Below are 24,279 nucleotides of genomic sequence, written 5' to 3' on the forward strand. Positions count from 1 at the left end.
TGTCAAGTACGGTCCTCTGGGACGCCCTGTACGCTGACACTGTTCTTCGATGTTGGCGTCACGGTATTGATCTTGACCAGTTTATAAGTAACAGGCTGTTTTTGCCAACAGCCAGGCCAGCAAGCTCTCCCTTGGGCAGCCCGAGGTGCCCCTCCTATTGCGCTGCCCTGAGGGAGCGGTCCTGCGCTGCCAGGCGGTGTCCTGAGCAAGACCCGTTTGTTTCCAGGTCCAGGCCTCGGCGAGGGGACTCCCGGACCGCCCGTCCGAAGCCTGACCAAGTGTGCTGGCGGGCAGCAAGCGGAGCGCTCGTGGCCTGTGCAAAGCACACCACGGCCCACGGCCCACGGCCCGTTTCACGGTGCCGGCCTCTGCCGTGCCTCGGCCGGCCCGCAGCAGAGGCCCGACCTGACCCGGTCTCGGCCCCGGTGCCACCATCCTGCCCACCCCCTGACCTTCGGGGCCACCCCTCCATACAGAACAGAGCTCCACCGCCTCGGCCCCGTGTCCCCCCCTGCCGCCGCCGCCGCCGCCGTCCGGGGCGAGGCGCTGCCCCAGAAAGGCAGCGGCTCCGTGAGGGGCGAGCCCGGGCCAGGGCTGCGGGCGGGAAAGGGAAGCGGGGCCCGCTCCGCGCCCCGGCCAGCCGCCCGGCTGCCGGCCCTCCCTCGCTTCCAGCCTCCCCGCTCGGCCAGCCGGCCGCCGGGGCGCCGCGGCCGGCCTTGAGGGACGCGGGGCGGAGCCAGCCCGCCCCCACCCCTTCCCTCCCTGCGCCCGGCGGCCCCTGACGGCAAGCGGCGGCGGTCTGTTCCTCTTCGCTGCCTGGTGAGTGCGGGCCCCGGTGGGCGCGGCAGCGGCCGTCCTGCTTCCCCCCTCCTCCCGGGCGCCTTGCAGCCGCTTCCCCCGCCGCGGCGCTCCCTTTCCCCGGCGGTGCCGGGCCCTGCCGGCCGCGGGAGAAGGCGGGGGGTAGAGGGGCGCCCCTCGGGGCAGAGCTGAGGCGGGTGCGGGCCCGGGCGGAGCGCGGGGATCGGCGGCCAGGCAGCCCAGGCCAGGCCAGGCCGGCCCGGCGGTGGGACGGGGGATCCTGCCGCCTCCCGGCGGCCCCGGCTCCCGGGGCGGGGGGGCTGGAGGGGGGCGTTGGAGCGGCTCGGTGCCGCGGGGGGAAGGCGGCTCTCGGAGAGCGGTCCTGCGGGCGGCTCAGTGACACCGTCTCCGAGCAGTCCCCCCCCCCCCCCCCCCCCCCCGCGCCGCGCTGCAAGGGGGCAGGGAGCGGAGCGGCTGGCCAGGCCCCGGCTGGCTGAAATGGGGTCTCTGCCGAGAGCTGGCTTTGAACCTGCTCACGGCGGGTCGAAGAGTCAGCTTTTGCAGAGCTGAGGAAGCAGAATAGATTTAGCTAGAGGAGAAGAGTGGGAATGGAAGAGAAGTTGTGCTGCCCTATCCTCATCTAGGCAAAGCCTTTTCATTAGTTTTCCTACTGGAACAACTGCAGCCTTGGCTATTGGTATTTCAGTAGTACCTAAATAGTGGAGGGTAGTGCATAGTGTACCTTTCAAGCACACAGCAACCCTGCTGTGCTGCAAAAAACCCAATAAAACTGCAACATAAGCAGGTAAGACAGAAGGGGATAGAAGAAAAGCGTTAGGAGGTGAAGCCTATGTTAAGGTAAAGTGACAGTTTTTAATAGTTATGTTTTTTTGTTTTGGGTGAGAAAATCATCTGTTTTGCATTCATGGCACAGACAGCTGGTGCTCTGTAACAGTAACAGTCACAGAGGTTGTAGCACAGGTGTAGATATTTGCCTTGTAGTCTAACCTGGCTGAGGACTGTGGCTGTGGAGATGCCTGGTTTCAGAAACTGGATTAGGTATGTGTTTGTAGCTTAGTCCCTCTGTACCTCTTCAGCTCATTGACATGTTTCATAAGACCATCACAGTTCCCTCTTATTTTTTAACTGGAGGCTGTACTTTGATATTTGGTTTCCATCCCTAAAGCTAGCATAGGTGTGAGGCAGGGGAAAGACAAAGAGCTCTGGGCTTCATTATTTAGTACCAGCAGGAAACTTGGTCTAAAACAGAGGATTCCCTCTCCAAACAATTGGAATTGAATTAATATCTCTGAGCACTCAGTGTTGTTGCTATTGTTCAGACTGGCTCGTTATCAATCCGCAATACCGAACCAAAGGAAGACCACCCTAGAGAAATATTAACACTGGAATGTTTATTTAGTATTGCTGTGCTTGAAAGCAATTGTGCTCCATCAGAATGTCCTAATAAACTTCTGGGGATTGTTACTTCTTCAAAGAAAGTAAGAGGAATTTAATGTGCATAGAGTAGGAAGTGCATCTGACTCTTGTGCCCTCCAGGATCTGTGCTGTGTGTGAGGAGTTATTCAGAAACTTGTCAATACCTTAGTCATCCTGGACTTTGTAAGACAGAGGAAATTCCTGGAGAGATTTTTGTTGTATGAAGCAGTCTGATCACTTAGTGGCGCTTTGCACAATATATCATTCAGACTGCTGCTGAACTGAAGACCGCAGGGGTTTCAAACTGCATCTTTTGTCATATCACATTTGTAATTTGGCACCTTTCTTTCTCTCTGGTTCCCTTTAGCCAGAGGATAATACACTGCCACTTTGTTATTATTCAGTGAAGTTTTTGTAGTAATGGTGGAAGAGCTGAAACAATAATTGCAGAAAACCACAGAAGAAATATTATTAATATTTAAACAGTAAGAATAGCAGCAAATCTCTTTTGCTAGTGTTTTCCAGCATAGACTCACCGTAGAATTTCACCACATAATAGCTGGAAATTTTCTCCCTCCCTGAAGTAAAGATCCACTTAAAATCACTGGAAGGATATGAGTTGAAGAGTGGTCCCTTTCTCTCTTTTGAAACGGAGAGAAGGTAGGGAGGAGTCTTAATTTCCAGTCTGCTCTGTTTGTATGAATAGGAGGTCAGAATTTTTCAGGGTTCTTGCCTTCAGTGCTGCCTTAGGGAGTGGTTAGTTCAGAAGATTTCCTCCAGGTATTTGGCACTTCCTTGCAGGAATTGGGACATCCCACAATTCTATGGTCAGGACTCCAGAAGCTTGTGAAAGAGGGTGTTTAGTTTTGTGGGTTTTTTTTGTTGTTGCTGTGTCGTGTTCCCCCTCCCCCCTTTTTGTGGAAAACAGTTCTGAAAAAGCCAGCTGAATTAAAAATGTTTTGTGGAAACTTAATTTGCCTCCCCAGGGAGGTTGACTAGTAAACTCTGGTAACAGCTAGTTGGAATTGGTAAAATCTTGTCAGATAGGCATTTCTTCTGCTAACAGACCAAAGCCATGGGTGTTTGAAAGCTGGATTCATCTACATGAGCAATTGAATAGCTGCTGAGATTGTGGGCAGCAAGTTTTGTTGTGAGAAAATTGTCTTCATTATTTCCAGAGCATAAATTCAGGATTTGTCTTGAAATGGCATGAAAAGTTAGGAATTTTTCCCCATGATGCCAGATGTATTTCACAACAGTAGTAATCCTCTCATCATTTCTTCATCCTGAAAGGACTCCTTCCACCTACATACCTTTGATAGCTCTGAAACAGTTCAGGTGGCAAGTTGCACAAAAGGAGTTTTAGGGGTGCATAGACAGCAGTTTGCAGAGCTGGTACAACGGTAATGGCATTAGTAGAGAGCTCATTCACAATACTCCCATTTTGTTTCCCCTTCCCATGCACCTCTGCAGCATTCCTTCCCCCCTTCACATGAGCCTTTTGAAACAAACAGACCAATACTGAGATGTCTTTCAATGCTGCCTACTGAAATTGAAACCAAATTTCAGACCAAACCTTTGTACACACTTACAGCACTCTCTGTATTGCAGACTTCTCGCAGTGCTTCCATGTTATCAGTGGGAACATGTTTCTGTGTGTAACACAGGATTTTTTTAAATTTTTTTTTTTTTTACTAACACTGAAAGCTGGTTCTTTCTTAAAACTGGTCCATGCTGCATGTTTGTTAATGAACAGTCTAAGACTGCTAACATAGGGGAAATGAGCAGCAAGTTTGTACAGGGGTAGGAAGTAGGTTAAAGTTAAGAGTTGCTCTTTTAAGGGAAAAAAAAGATTCAAGGCTTCATTTTTCAGTGTTCTGTAGGCTCCAAATAAGCTTCACTGTAGTCTCAGGCATAATACTACTCATTCTCCGGAGCAAAATGAAAATTAGTCTCTACTTTTTAACTAGGACGCTCAGTGGTGTGTCTGCTGACACAGCATTCCCTTAACACTTATGCCTGCTTAATTAGGATCTGGATTTTGTTAACTGTAAGGCTAGATTGTGTTCCAGAGGCTGTCTGAGAGTACTAGATATGTGTGCTTGCCTGGGTCACCAAAAGCTGGTGAGATGTATACATGAGAAGTGTTTTGACTGTCCCTTAAGCAGTAAGTGAACTAACTGTGGTGAAGGGGGGGGGGGGGGGGGCAGGGGGGCGGGGCAGGTAGCATTTGGCTTTCTGGAGGGATGACTTGAGGGAGTTTAATATCCACATCTTGGAACTTGGCATGTATCTCACTTGGAGCTGAAGTTACTTTAAGACCTAATGGTTTGATTTCGCAAACCTGATCTCAGAACTAAATCTTCAGTTCCTATATGTGCAATACAGCACTGCTAACAAAGTGAAATGGTCAGAACGCTTATGATAGCCTGTGAAATGTACAGGCTATAGGAATACGCACTTACTCACCTGTCCAGTGCACTGGAAGTGTAGTACTTTATGGCTCTGAATAAATAAATATTTTAGAATTTGCAGTCAAAGTTTTAGGCATCAGGAGAAAGCAGTAAAGTCTGCAATCCAGAGTCCCATTTGTGTTCCAGTACAGAGTTCTTCTTGAGTGTTAAAGTTCAAAGGGGCTCCCTGAAACTTTGCGTAGAGAGTGTTTAAAAAAACCTCCTTTACATATGACTATGTTTTCTTCCAGTGCACAATAGTGATGTACTTTATACCAGCGGAATAGTTGCTCAGTCATCAGATTGTTAGTGGACTTATCTTTAAGGATCTATATGTAACAAGGACTTCTGCATGTAATGGAGAAACACAAAGATTCTTTCTCAAATCTAACTGTTAGCACTGAAATCTTGTCACTGCTTACAGCAATGCAGCACTGTATATTTCTTATATAGTGGCCTTATCTGTCACAGGTAGAGTAAGTGTTAAATGGTAAGATCTTCTCTTAATCAAAATAAGAAACTTGTGTTTATTGCAACAGTAGTTGCACTCATCTATTCTGTGGGCATCCAAAAGTAATTATAGCTAGATACATCATAAAACAAGTCTCTGCTTGTTCTAGTAGTGGTGTTGACCTCCATCCAAATGCTAGGGGCATTTGTAGGGGTTTTTTTGCTTTTTTTGCCAGGTTTATTTTGTGCATGTGGGGTTTTTGTTGTTGTTTTGGGTGGGGTTTTTTTTGTTCCGAGGGTAACAAAAACATTTTTCTTGGGCAAGTTGGATATTTAAACTAAATTTTTTTTCTACCACACATATATCTGTGTTAGTTTTTTTTCTGAACTGACTTGAATTGTGGATGGATTTACTTACCAAAGTTTTATTACTGCAGACACCTGACTAATATTGGAGAAGTTGTCTTTCCATATAAAAAATGCTTAACATGGATATTTTCCTTCCTTGCTTTTTAGGCAAGGTAGGCATACACAGAGCATGCTGCAGTTCCAATAGGACAGACATTCCTACATGCTGGACCTGCTAAGAGATCTTTGTTCATGGCTAAGTGATCTATAACTTAAGTAAACTGGAAGTAGTCATCACCATTTTTAATTAAGGCCCATTGCTGAGTAGAGTGTGAAACCACGAGAAGAGCTATGTAAGTTGCAGAGACTCATTTTCTGTTGGGGAACAGAGGAATAGCCCTCAGTTTAAGAAGTGATGTTTGGCTGTATATATAATTCTTAGTAATATGAGAAAATGCATGCTCAATATTGTCTTAATGACATTACAGTAGCCTGCTGCTGTGGTGCAGCTCCCCTTAGGTTTTTTAGTTACTTGCTTTTCCTATTTAGAGGTGCTTGTCACACACTTAGCAGCCAAGAACAGATACACACACACACAATGTCAATCAGTTGAGTGGACAAAACTAAGGGAAATAATTTGGAGGAGTAGGAGGAGGAATTGCAATGAAAGGTGGTAAGATCAGATTCAGTATGGGTGGGACATACTGTATTTTCCAAGTAAGGCCATGAATGTTCCCTATGTCCTCTGCCTTATTACCAGGCAAGGGCTTTTATCATAGCAGTCCTGCTTTTCCCAGTTTTCAGTTGGAAGTTTCTTCACAGATTTCCTGTTAGTACCGGCTAGTTTGTGCCTTCCTCCTTTTCTTGATGGCTGATAAAATACCTTCTTTTCTTTGGCTGAGTGTAACCTTTTCCAGCATTTCTAGCATCTGGTAGTGTTCAAATTAAACTGCTCTTTTGCTGAGTGTGTGCTTCGCAGTGGTGGCTGAGAATATACCCACTCTCCAGGAAAAAGAGCTTTTGCTACTTGAAATCTGTTTTAGTCAATCTATAAGATGTTTAGTTTTATGCATGGATGCTTAAAATGAACTTTTTTTGTTAATAACATAGGCACAATTTGAAAGACAACAACTAAGAAACCAAAGATGGTATAGAAAAGGTAGTGGCAGAGACATGTTCCCTTTCCCTGAGATTAAAATCCTGAATGACTGTGCCTGTTCTGTTCTTACTTTGCAGCCTGAAGCTTAGATGGTTGTCTCATCCAGAGGCTTTTTTTTCTTTTTTTCCCTTTCTGTGGGTCAAACAAAATAAATCTGTGTCCTTGGTTTGTCCTCAGGCACTTCTATAATAAATGGGATTATTACTAATCCAGAGTCTTTTGTCAACACTCATGTCATGTACTACAGAAGGAGAATGATTTACTGTCAGCATGTATTTTAGAAGAAAAGTGCTCCTGTATGCTAATGTTTTCTCTTATTCTGGGTAGTGAGAGATGAGTGGGCTCTCCTGAGATCCCTAAAAACCCCCAGAACAATGTAGTTGGTGGTATTGATCTGGTACAACAAATGAAGATAAGAGCAGTTATATTTTAAATTTTATTTTTTTTTTAATGGTGTGAAAGAGATTGTTGCTTTTAGCCTGATTAGCTGTGTTCATTTTTACCTTCAGATGCTCTTGCAGCTCTGAAGAGAGTAGAATAGTATGTCAAAGTGATGTCTAGAACAGCTCTGGTGTCTTCAGGTTCTCTTAGTTATAGTGGGAGGCTAAGCAGCACACCTTTTGCCTGTCTGGGGTCTGTATGAGATGATTTCTGCAAGTGCAAAACTACAGGATATATAAGTGTCCTGGTTTCAGCTGGGACAGAGTTAACTGTCTTCCTAGTAGCTGGTACGGTGCTGTGTTTTGAGTTCAGCATGCGAAGAATGTTGATAACACTGATGTTTTCAGTTGTTGCTCAGTATTGTTTAGACTATAGTCAAGGATTTTTCAGCTTCTCATGGCCAGCCAGAGCACAAGAAGTTGGCACAGGACACAACCAAGGCACCTGACCCAAAGTGGCCAACAGTGTATTCCATACCATGGGACGTCCCATCTAGTTTAGGAACTGGGAAGTGGTGGGGGGGCAGGGAATCGCTGCTCGGGGACTGGCGGGGTGTCGGTCGGTGGGTGGTGAGCAATTGCCCTGTGCATCATTTGTACATTCCAATCCTTTTATTACTACTGTTGTCATTTTATTAGTGTTATCATTATCATTATAGTTTCTTCTTTTCTGCTCTATTAAACCGTTCTTATCTCAACCCAGAAGTTTTACCTTTTTTCCCGATTTCCTCCCCCATCCCACTGGATGCGGGAAGTGAGTGAGCGGCTGCGTGGTACTTAGTTGCTGGCTGGAGTTAAACCACGACAATAAGGAAGCTTTCTCAATTCCATTAATTTCAGTAAGATTTCAGCTTGTTGAAATTGTTCCAAGTCACACTGCTGCTTTTAAAGGGGTCTGAAGTAGAGTCCAGGACCCACAGTCAATCAAGAACATGCTTTAAATAATACCTCAGTTACTGGACTGAGTCCTTTTCCAGTAGAAGGTGTTGTGATGTGACTAGTACTGTTGTCCCAAAACTTGTGGGATCATTCACCTAGTGTGCAAGCCAATAACACACAGTCGAGATACTAGCTGTTTATTGCCAGTTCTGCACAGAAAGGGTTGCTAGGGGGTATCCCCACAAAGCTGCATATCCAGTACTAAAACAGTTATTTATACATTGTAAATTAGCAACAACTCATTGTTTATCAACCTTTTACTTGTGCCCATAATTCCGTATCTTCAAGCTGATTGGTGTATATTGTCTTCGTCTTCATTTAAACATGCAGCATCTTTTAATTTTACTGCACAAGTTCAGTGGGTGAGGGTCTTCAGCTGAAGGTGGGTATCTTAACTTCTAGAGGTGTAGTTTTCATATTATAATTAGTTAAATTCAACTAAAGGGTGTGTTTTCATGCGGTATAGCCAAGCTTCTTGGGCAACCAGCCCATTAAATTTTCTGGTTCCTAGTTTTAAGTTGATTTGTTCCTTCTATTCCATTGTCTTGTCAAGAGTTACTTACCCAAGTGATTTACTTAGATTACTTTTTTTTTTCCTTCTAAGTTTATAAAAAAGTTACAACCATAAAGATTTCGGTACTGTGTTTATGTTGGATACTCAGAAAAGTTACATCAGCTTAAGATTTGAAATCAGCACATGCAACATATTTTAAAATCTCCTGTGAATGTTCTTTTTTTTTAAAAAAAGTTATTTTAAGTTACATACTTTAATCCTTTTTGTGGAGATCCTCATGAGACTTTAATATGCTTTGAGTGTATTTGATTTAGTTGATTAACTTTTAAGAGAAGACAAGGAAAGTGGAGGGTACAGACACCTTTTTCCTTCTGTCCCCTTGGGGTTGTGCATGCTTCCTATGTAATGATCATCAAATGGTGTGGTCTTCAGGCTGCCATAGAGATCCACACACACAGTACAGCCAGTAGGCATTTTTGCACTGCTATTTTGTTGCTAGTAGACCTCTGAGCTCTCATGGTAGAAGCTGAGTTTGCTGACCCATTCAATACAGATGAAGTGAGGAATGCTTTGTTACAGTATCACAATGTAAAATTTGTGTTGCCAGAGAAATTTGAACCCCCCCTGTTTTTTATCAAGGGGTACAGACAGCATGGAACAGCTCTTACAGCCAAGGGTTCATTCTCTATCCTGAAAAGCCAATGTTGCATGCACAAAAAACAGCTTCCTTTTTTTATATTTGGAAAGTTATGACCTTGTCCAAATAAATTTGCTCCTCCTGGTATTCATGGTTAGAATACTTATGCACTTTTGCTTCTGTGAGGGAGAGAGAAGTGGAGCTGGGAGAGAGAGACTTTCTGTGACGAGCTGATGTGCAGTCTGTGGGTGAATTCGAGGCATACTCTGATAAGAGATGGAACTAGGTGGCACAGTGCTAAGCAACTGCATTGATGTAACAAGGTGAGTGGAAAACAATAGTGATAGGGAGTGTAGGTTTAAAGATGATCAGCATCAGTATGAGCCAAATTATCAGAATTGTGTTAGTAGGCACTGGAAGGGCTAAAATAAAGCTATTGTTTGTCTGGTACACTTTATACAAGTCATGCAACCCTTTGAGAAGGTTCCAGTAATAAGATTCTGCTCCTTTTTTTTTTTTAAATCCCCAGTTGAACCATTTTCATAGATTTCGGTCAGCTGAAAGCCCTGGAGTCATAGCGCTATGTCCCGGATTGCACAAACACTAAAGAACATGTGTCTGGGTAACTGGAGAGCAGGAATAGCTTAGGCTAGAGTTGCCGCTGTTTTCCAAGGCCAGGATGAGCACTGTTTGTGCGGGTGGCTGTTACCATTAGGAACCTCTTAATCTGTACCTCTGTCTTCCTGAGGGCCGCTATATGGAATCCCATGTCAAATATCACCTCCACGCAAACAATTTTGAGGTTGTTAGGCAGAAGATCAAGTGCTTTCTTTGGTACGTGTGATCAGTTATTACGTGGTAATGTGGCACTGGCCATGGTCAATGCATGTGACCCTATGCGCTGTGCCAATCCCAGGCAGACAGATGTCATCTCCCCTGCGTGCTAGCCTGTTTGCATATTTACATTTCAGTGCCTGGAAAATGTGAATAAATATTCTGTGCTGCAATCACAAGTTAATCTGTATCTATTGCAGTGATTACTTAAAAAATTTTGGTGTACTCAATCTGCAGAGTATTGCTCCCTTGCATCTTTTTGGCAGATCACTAGCTTGAGTTCTGTGCTGTGGCCACTTGGTTTATAATTTACTGTCTGTAAGTAGTAGTTAGAATGACTGAGGCTTCTCCACCTATGTGAAATTTGCTACAGCAATGCTGCGAGTTGGTATTTTTTCGAGATACTTTACTTCTTTGCAGGGATTTCTAAATGGTTTACAAGATTGTAACAGAGTTCAAATCAATGTGACCAGGCAGGTGAAAAGAACATGTGTTTAGAACTTGGTCACCCCATAGTTTGGCATATTTGTGTAACTCATTGATGAAAGCAGGTTTGTACTGAAGTATCTCATAATGTGAACTAAAAAGCTGTGTTCAGGGAAGAGGGTGATGTCTGGCAGAGAAATGAGAACAAGTAGATAATGTGTCATAGCATGTTGAATTGCTACTGTGGTTTGCCAAGACACTGACTTGGATGGGAAATGTTACAGCTGCAATTTATACTTAGATGAGTATATGTGAACTGAGTACAGTGCACTTGTTATGGTCATATCAAAGTAATGACCTCCTGCTTTATCTGTCAGGGGATATCCCAGCATTTTCTATCTTCAGCTACCCTTAGGCTTTCCCATGAGAAGTGGATATGCATAAAATAAAGTTCTCAGCTTGGAAGGCAGAAAATAAAGAGGAGCATATCCTCAAATCAGGAGCATAGCTGGCAAGGAGAGGAAGGAAGCAGTTTATTTTGGTCATGCTCAATCGTAGAAGCACAGTTTTCTTCGAAGAGGAATAGTTGAGTAGTTCATTCTGTTTAAAGAAGATGACACCTAAAACTTGATGGGCGTATGTGCAGAATGGGTATCTGCAAAGCTGGGAAGAGGAATCTCAGAAAATAATTTGTACGTGGGAATGCAAAAGGTGCGAATGTTTGGAGGAGTGGTGTTTGCAGTCTGTTCATTTGCCTACTTTTCTGCCTTCCCTGGGCATTCAACTTTTTATCTAGAAACTTCCACTGTTCTGTTTGACAGAATTCTGGAAATTTTTCTTGCTTTTACACTATCTTGCTGCTTTACATGTGGACTTTCCTTTGTCACTATTTCTGCTATCTCTCCATCTCAATCTAACCTCCAACTTTGCTGTTGTCTTCAATATGTGAAATGTGATTTGTGCTGGAATACTTCAAAATCCCCCTTATGTATTCCACATAATAGTATTCCCTGAACAGTCAATGAGACTGACAGGTGAGAGAAATTATTTCACTTTTTGGCCTCGCATTAACTGTTTTTAAGAAATACTGGACTTTGCGCATCCTTTTGCACCAAACGTTCTCCAAGGCCTGTCAAAGGATGTGCATCTCATACTTTGGGGTTTGTTTGTTTGAAAAACTGGGGCAAGGAAAGATAATGTTACTTGAATGAAGACAGGAACAGTGCTGTGGGAAAAAAACAACAGATCTGGAAATTAGGCCTATGATTGGCTCTATTCTAAAAGAATTTTAATCGTAACTGAGGATGTTGCCAGGCATTGTAAAAGAATTGTCCTTTCTGTTAAATTGTTAGCTTGCTCCCTGGCATGTGTTGGCCTAAGCCATTGCTCCCAAAAGAGCCCTGGGCAGAATTTAGGTCTTAAGAGTGTCCTAGGAACTGTTCCATTAGGCAGTTTGCATGCAGTTAAACTTTTCTGGAGATTGAGTGATGTTTCTAGAGTGAATTTAGGTCCCTCTATGCTAGTTGGCCTTGATATTGGGAATATCTCAGGGTACTTTAACTTGTATAAGTGAACCCTAAAAATCCTAGCTCCCAGTGGAATGCTTTATGTAGTACACCATTGGGATAGCCATAAAAAGAAGAAAAGATCTCAAACTAAAATAATGGTTATAGTAGAGTCCACTTTAGGTTGGTTGTTTTTTTTTTGTAGTGACCCTAATGAATCTTTTGGAAATTAGGAGGGTTCCTTGTGTGTCTGATAGTCAGGGTTTGTAATCTTAGTCTGTAACACTTTCTGGCTCAACTGTTCTGTTTTCTGTTTTAGTTGCATTTTTAATTCTGAATACAAATGCCTGTTTGTTTAGCTTTAGACCAGTGCCACTTAAGAAGTGGGATCACATTGTTGTGGTGGTTTGTGGATCACAGAGGCACAAAGGCCTGTCTAGAAGCAGCGTAAAGAAGAGAATAGTGTAGACATTGAACTTCCTTTGTAAACCATGTGGTGTATCCATATTTTTCACAATGCTCTTATCTTCCTGCAGACCTTTTAGCTCTGAGGACATGTTACAAGTAGATTTGTGGGGGAAGAGGCATGACTAACACAAACTGTACAGTACCTTTTTGTCTGGTACAGGCCTTGTATGTGGGACAGGTACATTGTGGGACTGTGGGATGCGTACTTTGTATGCGGGACAGATGTTGTGAAAATGGCTTTGATTTTTCTTTTGTGTTTTAGGGACACTAAGGGTCTTGAATAACCATGAGCAACCCTTTTGTACACATTGTGGAGCCATTGGACCCTAAACAGCCTCTGAAGAAGTTCTTTAATTTAAGCAAATTAGAAGATGCGAGATATGGTATGTTGACAACATAAGAAAAACATTTCGTTAACATTGATGATCAGAACCTGAAAAGACATTGCAGCATTGGATGATATTTGGTATTTAGAGAGAACTATGAATTCAAAAGATGGTTCTTGAAAACAAAATTTAGCAAAATTTAATTCTGGAAATTTAGAACTACAGAAATACTGTCAAGATCACAGTATTATTTTCTCTACATGCTGTGCACACATGTACTTGGATGTTTTCCATGTGGTACTGGTAAAAATCTTACAATCCATGCCACTGACTTAGAAAGCAAGTATCTGTAGCTTAAGGCTGTCTATATTGGGTATTTTTCCTCTTTCAAAAAGGAAACAGGTGATTAAGCACAGTTAAAGAAGCAAGAGGGGGAACATTTTCTCTGAATGTCAGCAGCGCATATACCAATGCAGGCTCAGGTAGTGTGTAAATGACAGACTTTGTGTGGGAAAAACAAAGGTGAGTCTTAAGAAATAGACAAATACATGTATGGTATTACCATTTGATCATTCCAGGATTCCAGGAGTGATAAACTCCAGATTCTTTAAGAAAAAAGGACACAGTGCTCACTATCCAGCAGAAAAATGGAATAACTTAGCAACAGAAAAAGGAGGGGTGAGGGGGAGAAGATTTTAAAAAAACCCCAAACCGCCACCACCAAAAACCCAACAAAAAAACCTCAAATGATTTGGAATGACTGGGTCCTGAATAATAGTTGGGTTTTTTTTATGATAGAAGTAATGAGGTCTCACTGTGATTAAGTGACTTTTGTGTCTTAGAGGTCCTGTGTAGAAAGTTGAGACAAATGTCTCAAGACATTTTTGAATGTAAATACTCTGAGAGGAAATCAAACAGCTATTATTACAGTGGACCAGGGGAGGAAAGACAGAGAAACTTTCATTTTTTTTCTTCACATCCATTGCTTATAGTAAAGCTGTCAGGACTGGTCTAATAATATTTTGTGTTGTCTTCTATAAGTATTTCTATCTTGAAGTAAAAGAAGATTAGCAGATGCACAGTCTTACTGCCATTCAGTTTCATTTTCCAGCTCTGGAGAAGAAGAGACTGCCTACACCACTAAAGCTATGCTTTCCAACATGTCAGGTGGAAAATAATGTTTTTCTAGTGCATTTATATGACTGTGTTCAGTGGCAAGAGTGAGAGGAAACTGCAGAGAAACAAGGAGAGCACAGCATGTTTTCAGAGTATATTGCTGTGGAGGATGGAAGAGCTGTGGAAAGGAGTCATTTCAGCAAAGGTGTCTGCTGTCTCACAGGGACTGAGATAGTAAATCTGCTCAAAGAATTGAGTGGGACAGGTCACTTAGCACTGACTTACTGACAAAGCTGAAGGCTGGAAGAGGGTGTCTGATAATTTGGGATAAAACCACGTGAGAATAAGGGGGCAGCACTTGAAGACCCATCTGCCCCAGGTGTGGAACTGCACGAGCTGACATATGCCCTAAGGTAAAAACTGAATTTGTTTCTTGCCTCTTACCCATGCAGCACGCCTGCCGTTTTCTATTCGAGTCCTCTTGGAAGCAGCAATCCGTAACTGTGATGAGTTCCTAGTGAAGAAGGGAGATGTTGAGAATATTCTCAGCTGGAAAGTGGTGCAACACAAGAATGTCGAAGTGCCATTTAAGCCTGCAAGAGTTATTCTGCAAGACTTCACGTGAGTCTGATGGTCTCCAAAGCTAGGAAGAGGGGCTCTTGAAAGTGCAGCAATGCTCAGCTTGGTGTGGAGGGGGGAGCTGAGGGAAAGAAGAACAGTGAAATGCTTGGAAAGACATTTTTCAGCTTTCCTGGATGTCATGCTACAGACAACACTTGGAGAGGCAAACACTCATGATAAAAGCATTAAATGAAGTGTGTCTGAGATCAAGAAATAAATATCGTTATGAAACTCTTCAAAACAGAGGGGAAGAAAATGGGTTAGATAAATTGCATCCAAAAGAGTGAATTCAGGATGAGGGATCTCTCACTGCTTTGGGCAGAAACAGTGTTCTCAGTGCGTTACTGAATGATGGCACATCCTTACAAGCACATCACAGATAGCTCTTTTTGTCTTAGTAGCCAGCAAAATCAGATAGGCTGGTATGCAGGAAGGTTTCCCAAACTGATTGAAAAAAAGTGTCATGGTGGTACTTACCCCTGTAGAAGCTGAGAATGGGACATATAAACATAGAGGAAAAAGGTCTGTTAGCTTTATTCTGAGTCACTTGAAGTTCAAGGGCTTGCAGGATTGTCACAAGATACATGAGAAGGCAGAAACATGAATGTTGGCCCATAGCCTGAAAACGTGCTGTTTGAGTGTCATTTGTGAAATAAGGTCTTTTCTCAGTGGTGAGTACAAGATTTTGTTAGTAAAGATGAATAGTACACCTTATTTCTGCCTTTCATGTTTGTTCAGTGATCTGGCAGGGCAGTTAAATCCACTTCTGAAAATACAGTTATTCTGCAAAGGTGTTTTGCAGTCATGTCCTTTTGTAATTTAAGAAATCTGATGCCTTGCTCTGCCAGTTTCACTTGAAGTGTGGAAGGTATCAAACAGTCCTGATTATGGAGAAGGTTCTCTTGTGCTTTGCAAAACTTCAGAGATGACCCTTGCCTTAAAATAAGCTAAACAAACACAGAAGAGAGTCAAAGAAGGGACATTGTCTTTTTCCCCCTCCTCCCTTCATTTTAAACAGACTGGGGAGGAGAGAGAGGAACGGAGCAAAAGAAGAGAAACCAGTTTAAGGTCCCAAAGGAATGCTGACTAGGACTAAGTTTCCAGATTCCCAGCCAAGCATGTTAAACAGCTTCTGTTACTTGATGAATTTTGGTTTTAGCATTTCATTCTTACAGTGCTCAGGATATACAGTTCTGTCCCTTCTTGTCTTCTGACTTTGTCTTTCCAAGGGTACTGTCTCTGCTCTAGAGTAATGATCCCAAGACTCAGGGTAAGGCTGTGGCTTGCTTTGTGTGGGGCAGTAGGTGTCTATTCTCCATCTCAGGATCTCAGTTGTGTTTGTTTTGTTTTTTTCTTTTCCAAATTGTTTCACCTTGTCTATTTCTTTTCTGTTTTAGTGGAGTGCCTGCTGTGGTTGACTTTGCTGCAATGCGTGATGCTGTGAAGAAACTTGGTGGGGACCCTGAAAAAATCAATCCTATCTGTCCTGCTGATCTAGTGATAGATCACTCCATCCAGGTTGATTTTAACAGGCGGTAAGGATACAAAATAACTCTTACTTAATGGTAGTAAGCTGGATCCAGTTACTGATAATAAAGGTAGTTCTATTGGTGATACTCCTAGCATTTGGACTGTAACATCCTAGACTCTAAGAAGTGTTTAAGTTAGGGTGTTGTATCAGTTGCTGTGAATTAGATGGAGGAATTTTGTTTTTCCTGTGGTGCATCTCTCAGCAGCGCAAGCCTGGACTAAACGTTAACAGAAACAGGCTCAGTCCAGACCTGTGGTGATTGTAATTTTCCATAATAATACTGCATTATTATTAGTTGCTCAGAAATAGCTTTTTTCCACATGCACTTTTTTTGACCCTGTAGGGTTTCTTGGAAAGGACAAGTAAGAATGTCTCCTTTCTTATTTATATAAGAATAGACCTGAGCTGCCCTAGCCCAGCTCTGAGGAACTGTTTGCTAGTTCAGTGCCTCCATGCAGAGGAGCACAAGACACTAATTAATAAGGTCCCTATAAGTACAGGAAGGAAACATAACGCTATTCAATCCTCAGCATGCTACAGAAAGATGCGCACTCACTAGACCCACAATAAAATAAAAGACCTCTGCATAGGGGTCCTTCTGCCCTCTATGGTATCTAAACATGGGCCTACAGAACTCCTTCTCCAAACAGATCCTGCAATTACATGTTTCTCAGTGGTTTCCTTCCATGTTCCAAACTCCTGAAGTTTTTTGGTCTGCAGTTACCTTGCCTGCTGAAATACTCTGTTTATTGTCCTCTATAAGAGACAGTTTTGAAGCAGGCCACTTAAGTTATAGCATTGCAAAGAAGAATATTCCTAGAAAGTGGAAATTAAAGACCATGAAGAGCACTTTCTCAGTACTAATATTTAGAGGCTTCTTTAGAATAAAAATATGGAACTTCTGAGCAGAAATGCATTGTGAAGCCTGCTTCATAGAAGAATGTTACCAGACAGTTTTCAACTTTTTTCCTATTTTTTTTAGCAGTAGACTAGTAAGGATACAAATTCTCACTGATGCCATTTCATAGCTGGTAGGGGAGAAAATGGGCCAAAAATTTTTTACCTATGTAACTGTTGAAAATAACTCCCTTTAACATTTTTCTAGAGATGCTGTATCTATTCTTAATCTTAACATAAAACTAAGCAGTTTAGGAACAGATGCAAAATTAGAAATAATAGTCTAAAGACTGATCTCTGGGGTAATGGGTATTCTAGCACTAATCTATTAAACTAGAAACCTAACCTTTCTTCTTTTTAATTTGCCTCACATTTTTTAAGATCTTTCAGAAACAGTCTTTCATTGTGAACAAGATATGATTTTATCTCTACCATAGGACAAAATCAATTGTTATGATTCTGTTTCTGTATTATTTTAATAACATTAATTTTATGTTATCAGTAGTATCTGGGACTTCACTTAGATAATTTTTTGCTAATTACTTTTTCTCACAGCCTTATTTTATTTCTATTAGGCTCATGTATATATGGAGAGAACATTGGCCAGCCCTATAATTCAGTTCTTTCAAACTCTTCAGGCCTAAGTTAGGCAGCTGATTCAAGTGGAGAGTTTGTTAGCCCTGTCTGCTTTGAAACACAGGGGCTTCAGGCAGCACTGCATCATCAGTGATAATCTCTTTTAAACTGAAGTTGCAGGGCAGTTGTGTACTGGTTGCTTCCGATTTAGGTGTTAGGAACTTTACATTGCTCTAAAAAGTAGTGTAGCTATTCTGAAGCTACAGGTTTTATGCCTGTCACATATATAATATGCAGATTAGCACTCACATTTGAACCAGACTTCAGGTGTTATCTCTTAAGACTTCTTAAATCCTTTTAATTGGTTGCCTGCAGTTCACAGCTGCAGTGAGATTGAAAATATGAGATTGATCAGCATTAACATTAGCTAATAACTCTTCTTTTCTTTCAGCCTTTGGGTATACCTGACCAGACATAAATTTCAGGTGTATACTTTTGGTTCTGACAGCTGATTATTTTCACTTGCAGATCAGATAGCTTGCAAAAAAATCAAGACCTGGAATTTGAAAGGAACAAGGAAAGGTTTGAATTCCTAAAGGTACCGAAAGAATTAATTCTATTTGCATGGAGAAAAGTGCAGTGAACAAAAGTTCTTCCAGTGCTCATGTGCATTGAAATTTTTTTACTCCAATTCCTTCTGTTTCAGTGGGGCTCTCAGGCTTTTAAAAATATGAGGATTATTCCGCCAGGCTCTGGGATCATCCACCAAGTGAACTTGGAGTACTTGGCAAGAGTGGTGATGGATCAGGATGGCTACTACTATCCAGACAGTGTGGTGGGCACTGACTCGCACACCACCATGATAGACGGTTTGGGAGTGCTTGGCTGGGGTATGTGCAGTAGTGTATTGTGAATAGTCTGTTGGCCGACTAAACTCTATTTCAGACTTTGGTGAGTTGACCCTGGCTGGCAGGTTAGCACCCACCCAGTCACTCACTCATTCTGCCAGCAGGATAGGGGAAGAGAGTTGGAAGCGAAATGCAAGAAAAAAGTCATGGGTTGAGACAAAGGCAGTTTAATAAGTGAAGGGGGTGGGGGGAAGGAAACGGAAGCAAGTGATGCAAAGACAATCAGTCACCACCTCCCAACAGCACACCAAAGCCCAGCCTGTCCCTGGGCAATGGCTACTTTGGAAAAATTCCCCCCGCATCCCAATTTTAATCCTGAGCGTGATGTTATGTGGCATGGACTATCTGTTCAGTTTGGGTCAGCTGTCCTGGCGTCCTGGCTCTGTCCCCTCTCAGTGTCTTGCCCACCCCAGCTTATTTGCTGAGGGGCAGTTGACCTGTGTCAGCACTGCTCAGCAATAGCTAAAACATTGGTGTGTTATTGTCGTCGTTCAGCCCAGCCGGTAACAAAGCACCACGAGGCACTTGCTCACTCCCCCTGCCCCAGCCCAGGTGGGATGAGGAGAAAATATAAAGAAAAGCTTATGGGTCAAGTCAAGGACTGGGAGGGATCACTCACGACTTATAGTCATGGGCAAAAGACAGGCTCAACTTGGGGAAGAAACAAAATCAATTTAATGTACTACAAATCAAATCAAAACAAGGATAATGAGAAGTAAAACAAAATCTTTATTTCCCCCACCCATCCCTCCTTCCCGGCTCAACTCCACTCCCGATTTTCTCCACCTCCTGGGGAACGGGGGTTGCAGTTATCTCTGCTGCTCCTTCCTCCTCAGGGTGTTACCTGATCAGAAAGTAACTCCTGAAACACACAAAGTATGTTTAAAGAGGAGGCATTGCTTAATTCTGCTTAGAGTGCAAGGTGGAAGATTTCCACAAATCGAGCACACCTACTGAGATTTTCAGTCTGTACTTGTATAGTTAAAACCACGCCTATCTAATACGTATGTTCCACCTAACTATTGCATATTCATTATGTGGAGCAAGCCTAATGTGTTGTTGTCTTGAGCAATCATCCCAGAGTCTTCTATGCCTGTGCGAGTGTCTCTGGTGGGCTTTAGGGGGTCTTCGGTGGTCGTTTGGGGAAGAATACCCCTACTCCTTTTGTCCTTTTATGGGCATGTGTCATCTGAGGACACCAGGTTCTTTGTTTCTCTTGCCAACCCCTCCTGTCTCAATGCTGAAGGAGGATGTATGTCCTTAATTAGCAAGTCTGTGACTCTTTAAGCATCCTCTATTGTAAGTAGAATCTTAAACTAGATAAGCTTCACCTTGAGTACACATAATCTAAACAGTCCTTGAATAGCAAACATATCACACTTCTCATGTTTTAGGTTTTTTTTCTTTAAACTGTCACCACCTTCTTATTTGTTGATTCGTCTTTTGAAGGCTTAAGGCAAGACCTCACTACAAAAAACCCTGCCACACAAACTCAAAACAGTTATCAACACTGTTTTGGTCACAGATCTAAAACATGGCACTGTGTGGGCTGCTGTAAAGAAAAGTTACTTCTGTGCCAGCCAGACACAGTACACAGACTAACCCCAAATTCAAGGAACCTAATAAGTTCTTTTACAGTTATTTAAAGCTTTTTAACTAAGCTCATTGTTCTGGTAACAGTCTTAGATGATTTCTGGTGCATGTATTGTTGGGTTTGGTTTTTTCTTTTATATATTTTCTATTCTGCATTTAAATCACAAGGAAGCAGGCAAGGAAAATCATAAATAAGACTTCTGCAAGCATCTTAGTCATTGCGGAAGGCAAGGGAGTTGAAGCATCATTGAACATCCATTTGTTCCTTAGTCACTTAGCTGCTTTCAAAGTGCTGCCTTATCAAAAAGTACTGCACATTCTCTATTAGTGTGAAGATGCTGAAAGTTAAATCTGAGTGTGTTAAATACAGCCAGAGAGGCCATTGTCAAAAACAGTACTATGAAGTATGTTTCAATACCAGTAGTCTGCAGAATGCTTATTAAAGAAATAAATACAAATAATTCCTTTTTTTTTGCTTGTAGTGGCAAACTGCAGTATTTGAATTATTGACTAAATAAGTAGGTATGAAGTGAAAGTATTGGCAATCATCCCACACATGGTAGCAAAAACTTCAGTTGAGCTTTTTATCTTCCTCTGATATGGTGATAGGAGCCCCATTGAAACAGATATCTTACAAATACAGAAGACACTGTGTTTTTAAACAGCATTTGCTAGTTGTTCACAAAGATGCTTGTCAAGTTCTGAATACCACATGTGATAGAAGTAGCACATTGTTTTTTCTACCCTGCCTATACTACTGCAGCAATATTGGTTGAGACTTTCTGTCAAGGTTGCAGGAATTCCTGCTGGCTTGGCATACAAAGGTAAACAAGTTCACTTTATTTTAAACCATGACATCTTTGGGATAAGAAATGTCTCTTCTATTCTATATTTGGTTGCACCTTCCACATGGAACCAACATTTAGATGATGTCGCAACACCAATTGCTGCTTGGAAGAGTGTGCCTGTGAACTTAGCCTTTTTTTTTCTCCAGGATTTGAAAAGTATGGCTGGGCATAGTCCATACCATATGTGCTCAAAGTGCATGTTCTTGGATCCAGCATTTCTTGCTAATGGCTGGTAATGCTGAACTTGCTTCATGCCTGTCTGTGGTAGGCTGTCAGTCATGTCGACTAACTTGACTGTTTAAAAATGATTCAACACCTAGTGAAAGAAGTCACATAATTTGATTTGTCACAGAATTACCTTTTTAATTAACATAGGTATATCATTTTGCATAAAATAAATTGGAAATAATTTTTCAGAACCATTATTAGATTAAGTGGGAAAAAGGATACAAGTAGTGGTTTGGCATACATAAGCAACTATTACAGGCAATTTGTTTTACCTCACTATTAATTAAGCTAAACAAAAGGTAGAAGGGACTTTCTACAGGCAAAAAGTTATAAAACTGCTGCCTAATGCCAAATTGCTAGTAAACATCATGGGTTTTAGATTGCATATGACTATGATATCTTAATACTTTATATTATTAAATTAGCAAAATGAAGTAGTCACTTGAATTGCATTTCTCTAATACTGAAGGTGTGCTTACACAGAGGTTCTTATCTGCACATGCCCAAGACCTGTTGAAACTTAACAGATGCAAGGAAGATATTTCTGTCTTAACAAGTAGCTTTTCTGTTAGTGTTTGTATTGGGTTTGCGTGGCAAGGTTTTGGTATCAGGGTGGTGTCCCGATCCAATATTGGGGAGGGTTGTTACATGACCTCAAGAGCGAGATTAAGACACAAACGAGGTCAGATGCTGTACAACCTTACAACTTTTATTTCCTACAATAACCAATAACTGTGATAAAACAGGGAGGAAGGAGAAAAAGAGGCAAACTTAAGCAAGAGAATGGAAGAGAGATAGCAAGACTAGTTACCACCACCACCACGAAGCCAGCACCGTCCCGCTGAGTCGGTTCTGATGCCGGTGATGGAGGGTCAGGCTCCTCTGCTGCCAGCCAGGTGTCTCTTCTTCAGAGCCAGATGTCACAGTCCTCCTGATGTTTTCCAGGTTCAGGTCTTCCGTTCGTGAGAGGGGAGTACGCAGTTCTCTTGTTGTCCCAGTCCCCACAATTTTTCGGAAAAGTCTACCCATTTCCACAGAATTCATTATCCTATCGGGCAAGCACAGCTTGGCAGGTGCAGGTGTGGTGGTTTCTTCGGGACGTCTTTGTGCATACTCCCCTACAACAGCAGGACATTGAGGCAGCATCACCGTGAGTCAGCAACTCGGCACAGTCCCTCACAGGTGGCTACAGGTGTGGCTTCTATGAGAAGCTGCTAGAAGCTTCCTCTATGTCCAACAGAGCCAATGCCAGCCGGCTCCAAGTTGGACCCGCTGCTGGCCAAGGCCAAGCCCATCACTGTCGGTGGTAGCGCCTGTGGGATAACAGATTTAAGAAGGGAAAAAAAAGTTGCTGTGGAACAGAAACTGCAGCCAGGGAGAGTATCGAGAATATGTGAGAGAAACAGCTCTGCAGACACCAAAGTCAGTGAAAAGGTCAGCATAGCACCTCTTCTTATTGGCTCCTCTGTCACTTGGAGAAGGAAGTTGTCATCAACACATTCAAAGAACCTCCTGGATTGTTTATGCCCTGTTGTGTTTTCCCTCCAACAGGTATTGGGGTGGTTGAAGTCCCCCATGAAGACCAGAGCTTGTGAATGTGAGGCTTCTCCTATCTGTATATAGAGGGCCTCATCTGCTTGGTTTTCCTGGTTGGGTGGCCTGTAGCAGACCCCCACTATAATGTCACCTGTCCCTGCTTTCCCTTTAATCCTGACCCATAAGCTCTCAGGATTAAAGATGAAGACGAACTTCTCTACAATGGCATGTAGTGATAGGACAAGGGGTAATGGCTTTAAACTGAAAGAGGGGAGATTTAGATTAGATGTAAGGTAGAAGTTCTTCACTGTGAGGGTGGTGAGGCACTGGAACAGGGTTCCCAGAGAGGCTGTGGATGCCCCATCCCTGGAAGTGTTCAAATTCAGGTTGGATGGGGCTTTGAGCAATGTGGTCTAGTGGAATGTATCCCTGCCCATGGCAGGGGTGTTGGAACTAGATGATCTTTAAGGTCTCTTCCAACCCAAACCATGCTGATTCTACAAAGAAGGAGGGGGAGGAGATGCTTCAGGCACCGGAGCAGAGATTCCCCTGCAGCCTGTGGGGAAGACCATGGTGAGGCAGGCTCTCCCCCTGCAGCCCGTGGAGGTCCACGGGGCAGCAGATATCCAGCTGCAACCTGCGGAGGACCCCACGCCGGAGCAGGGGGATGCCCGAAGGAGGCTGTGACCCCGTGGGAAGCCTGCACTGGAGCAGGCTCCTGGCAGGACCTGCGGATCTGTGGAGAGAGGAGCCCAAGCTGGAGCAGGTTTTCTGGCAGGACTTGTGACCCCATGGGGCATCCATGCTTGAGCAGTCTGTTCCTGAAGGACTGCACCCCATGGAAGGGACCCACGCTGGAGCAGTTCAAGAAGAACTGCAGCTTGTGGGAAGGACTCAGGTTGGAGAAGTTCATGGAGGACTGTCTCCTGTGGGAGGGACCCCACGCTGGAGCAGGGGAAGAGTGTGAGGAGTCCTGCCACTGAGCAGGAGGGATCAGCAGAGACAACGTGTGACGAACTGACCGCAACCTCCATTCCCTGTCTCCCTGTGCCACTACATGAGGAGGAGGTAAAGATAATCAGGAGTGGAGTTGAGCTGGGAAGAAGGGAGAAGTGTGGGGAAAGGTGTTCTAAGATTTGGGTTTATTTCTCATTATCCTACTCCAATTTGATTGGTAATAAATTAAATTAATTTTCCCCAAGTCAAGTCTGTTTTGTTCGTGATGATAATTGGCAAGTGATCTCTCCCTGGTCTTATCTCAACCCGTGAGCTTTTTGTTATATTTTCTCTCCCCTGTCCAGCTCAGTGGGGGAGTGATAGAACAGCCTTGGCAGGCACCTGATGTCCAGCCAGGGTCAACCCACTACAGTATTCTTTGGAACAGTCTATACTCTTGACTTTAACAATCCTTCCTTCAAAATAACTTTTAAGATTTTGGTGACCAGTAGTCATGGTCTGCATGCATTTCACTCGTAGCACACCATGTTCAATGCCATGTCAGTTTTTCTTTGTTTATGCATTGCATGTTTAAGTCATTAAATAAAACTTTTACATCTGTTATTGTAAAAGTCATGCTTCCTCAGAGTAAGTTACTTAGATTTACATAATATCCCTAATATTCCCCATTAGGCTAAGGAACAAGGATGAAAGTATGAAATGGAAAGGAATTAAAAAGCCCAACATTGCAGAAA

The 24,279-nt window shown here is 42.9% G+C and overlaps 1 protein-coding gene across 3 annotated transcripts in view; it reads left to right on the forward strand.

Annotated features, from left to right (window-relative positions):
- The first annotated feature begins 692 nt into the window (after positions 1-692).
- Positions 693-24,279, forward strand: part of ACO1 (aconitase 1) — a 39,788-nt gene continuing 16,201 nt past the window's right edge. The window contains exons 1-6 of one of the 3 annotated variants that reach the window (XM_049795885.1): positions 693-819; positions 12,671-12,791; positions 14,303-14,471; positions 15,869-16,006; positions 18,004-18,073; positions 18,182-18,365. In XM_049795885.1, coding sequence (XP_049651842.1) covers positions 12,695-12,791; positions 14,303-14,471; positions 15,869-16,006; positions 18,004-18,073; positions 18,182-18,365 — 658 coding nt within the window. In that variant the 5' untranslated portion in view covers positions 693-819; positions 12,671-12,694. Of the gene's footprint in view, positions 820-2,924; positions 2,945-4,319; positions 4,403-12,670; positions 12,792-14,302; positions 14,472-15,868; positions 16,007-18,003; positions 18,074-18,181; positions 18,366-24,279 lie in introns of those variants that run through there. The other 2 variants (XM_049795887.1, XM_049795886.1) reach the window with 2 other exon arrangements.

The sequence above is a fragment of the Accipiter gentilis genome, chromosome Z (assembly GCF_929443795.1).
Source record: "Accipiter gentilis chromosome Z, bAccGen1.1, whole genome shotgun sequence".
NCBI lineage: Eukaryota > Metazoa > Chordata > Aves > Accipitriformes > Accipitridae > Astur > Astur gentilis.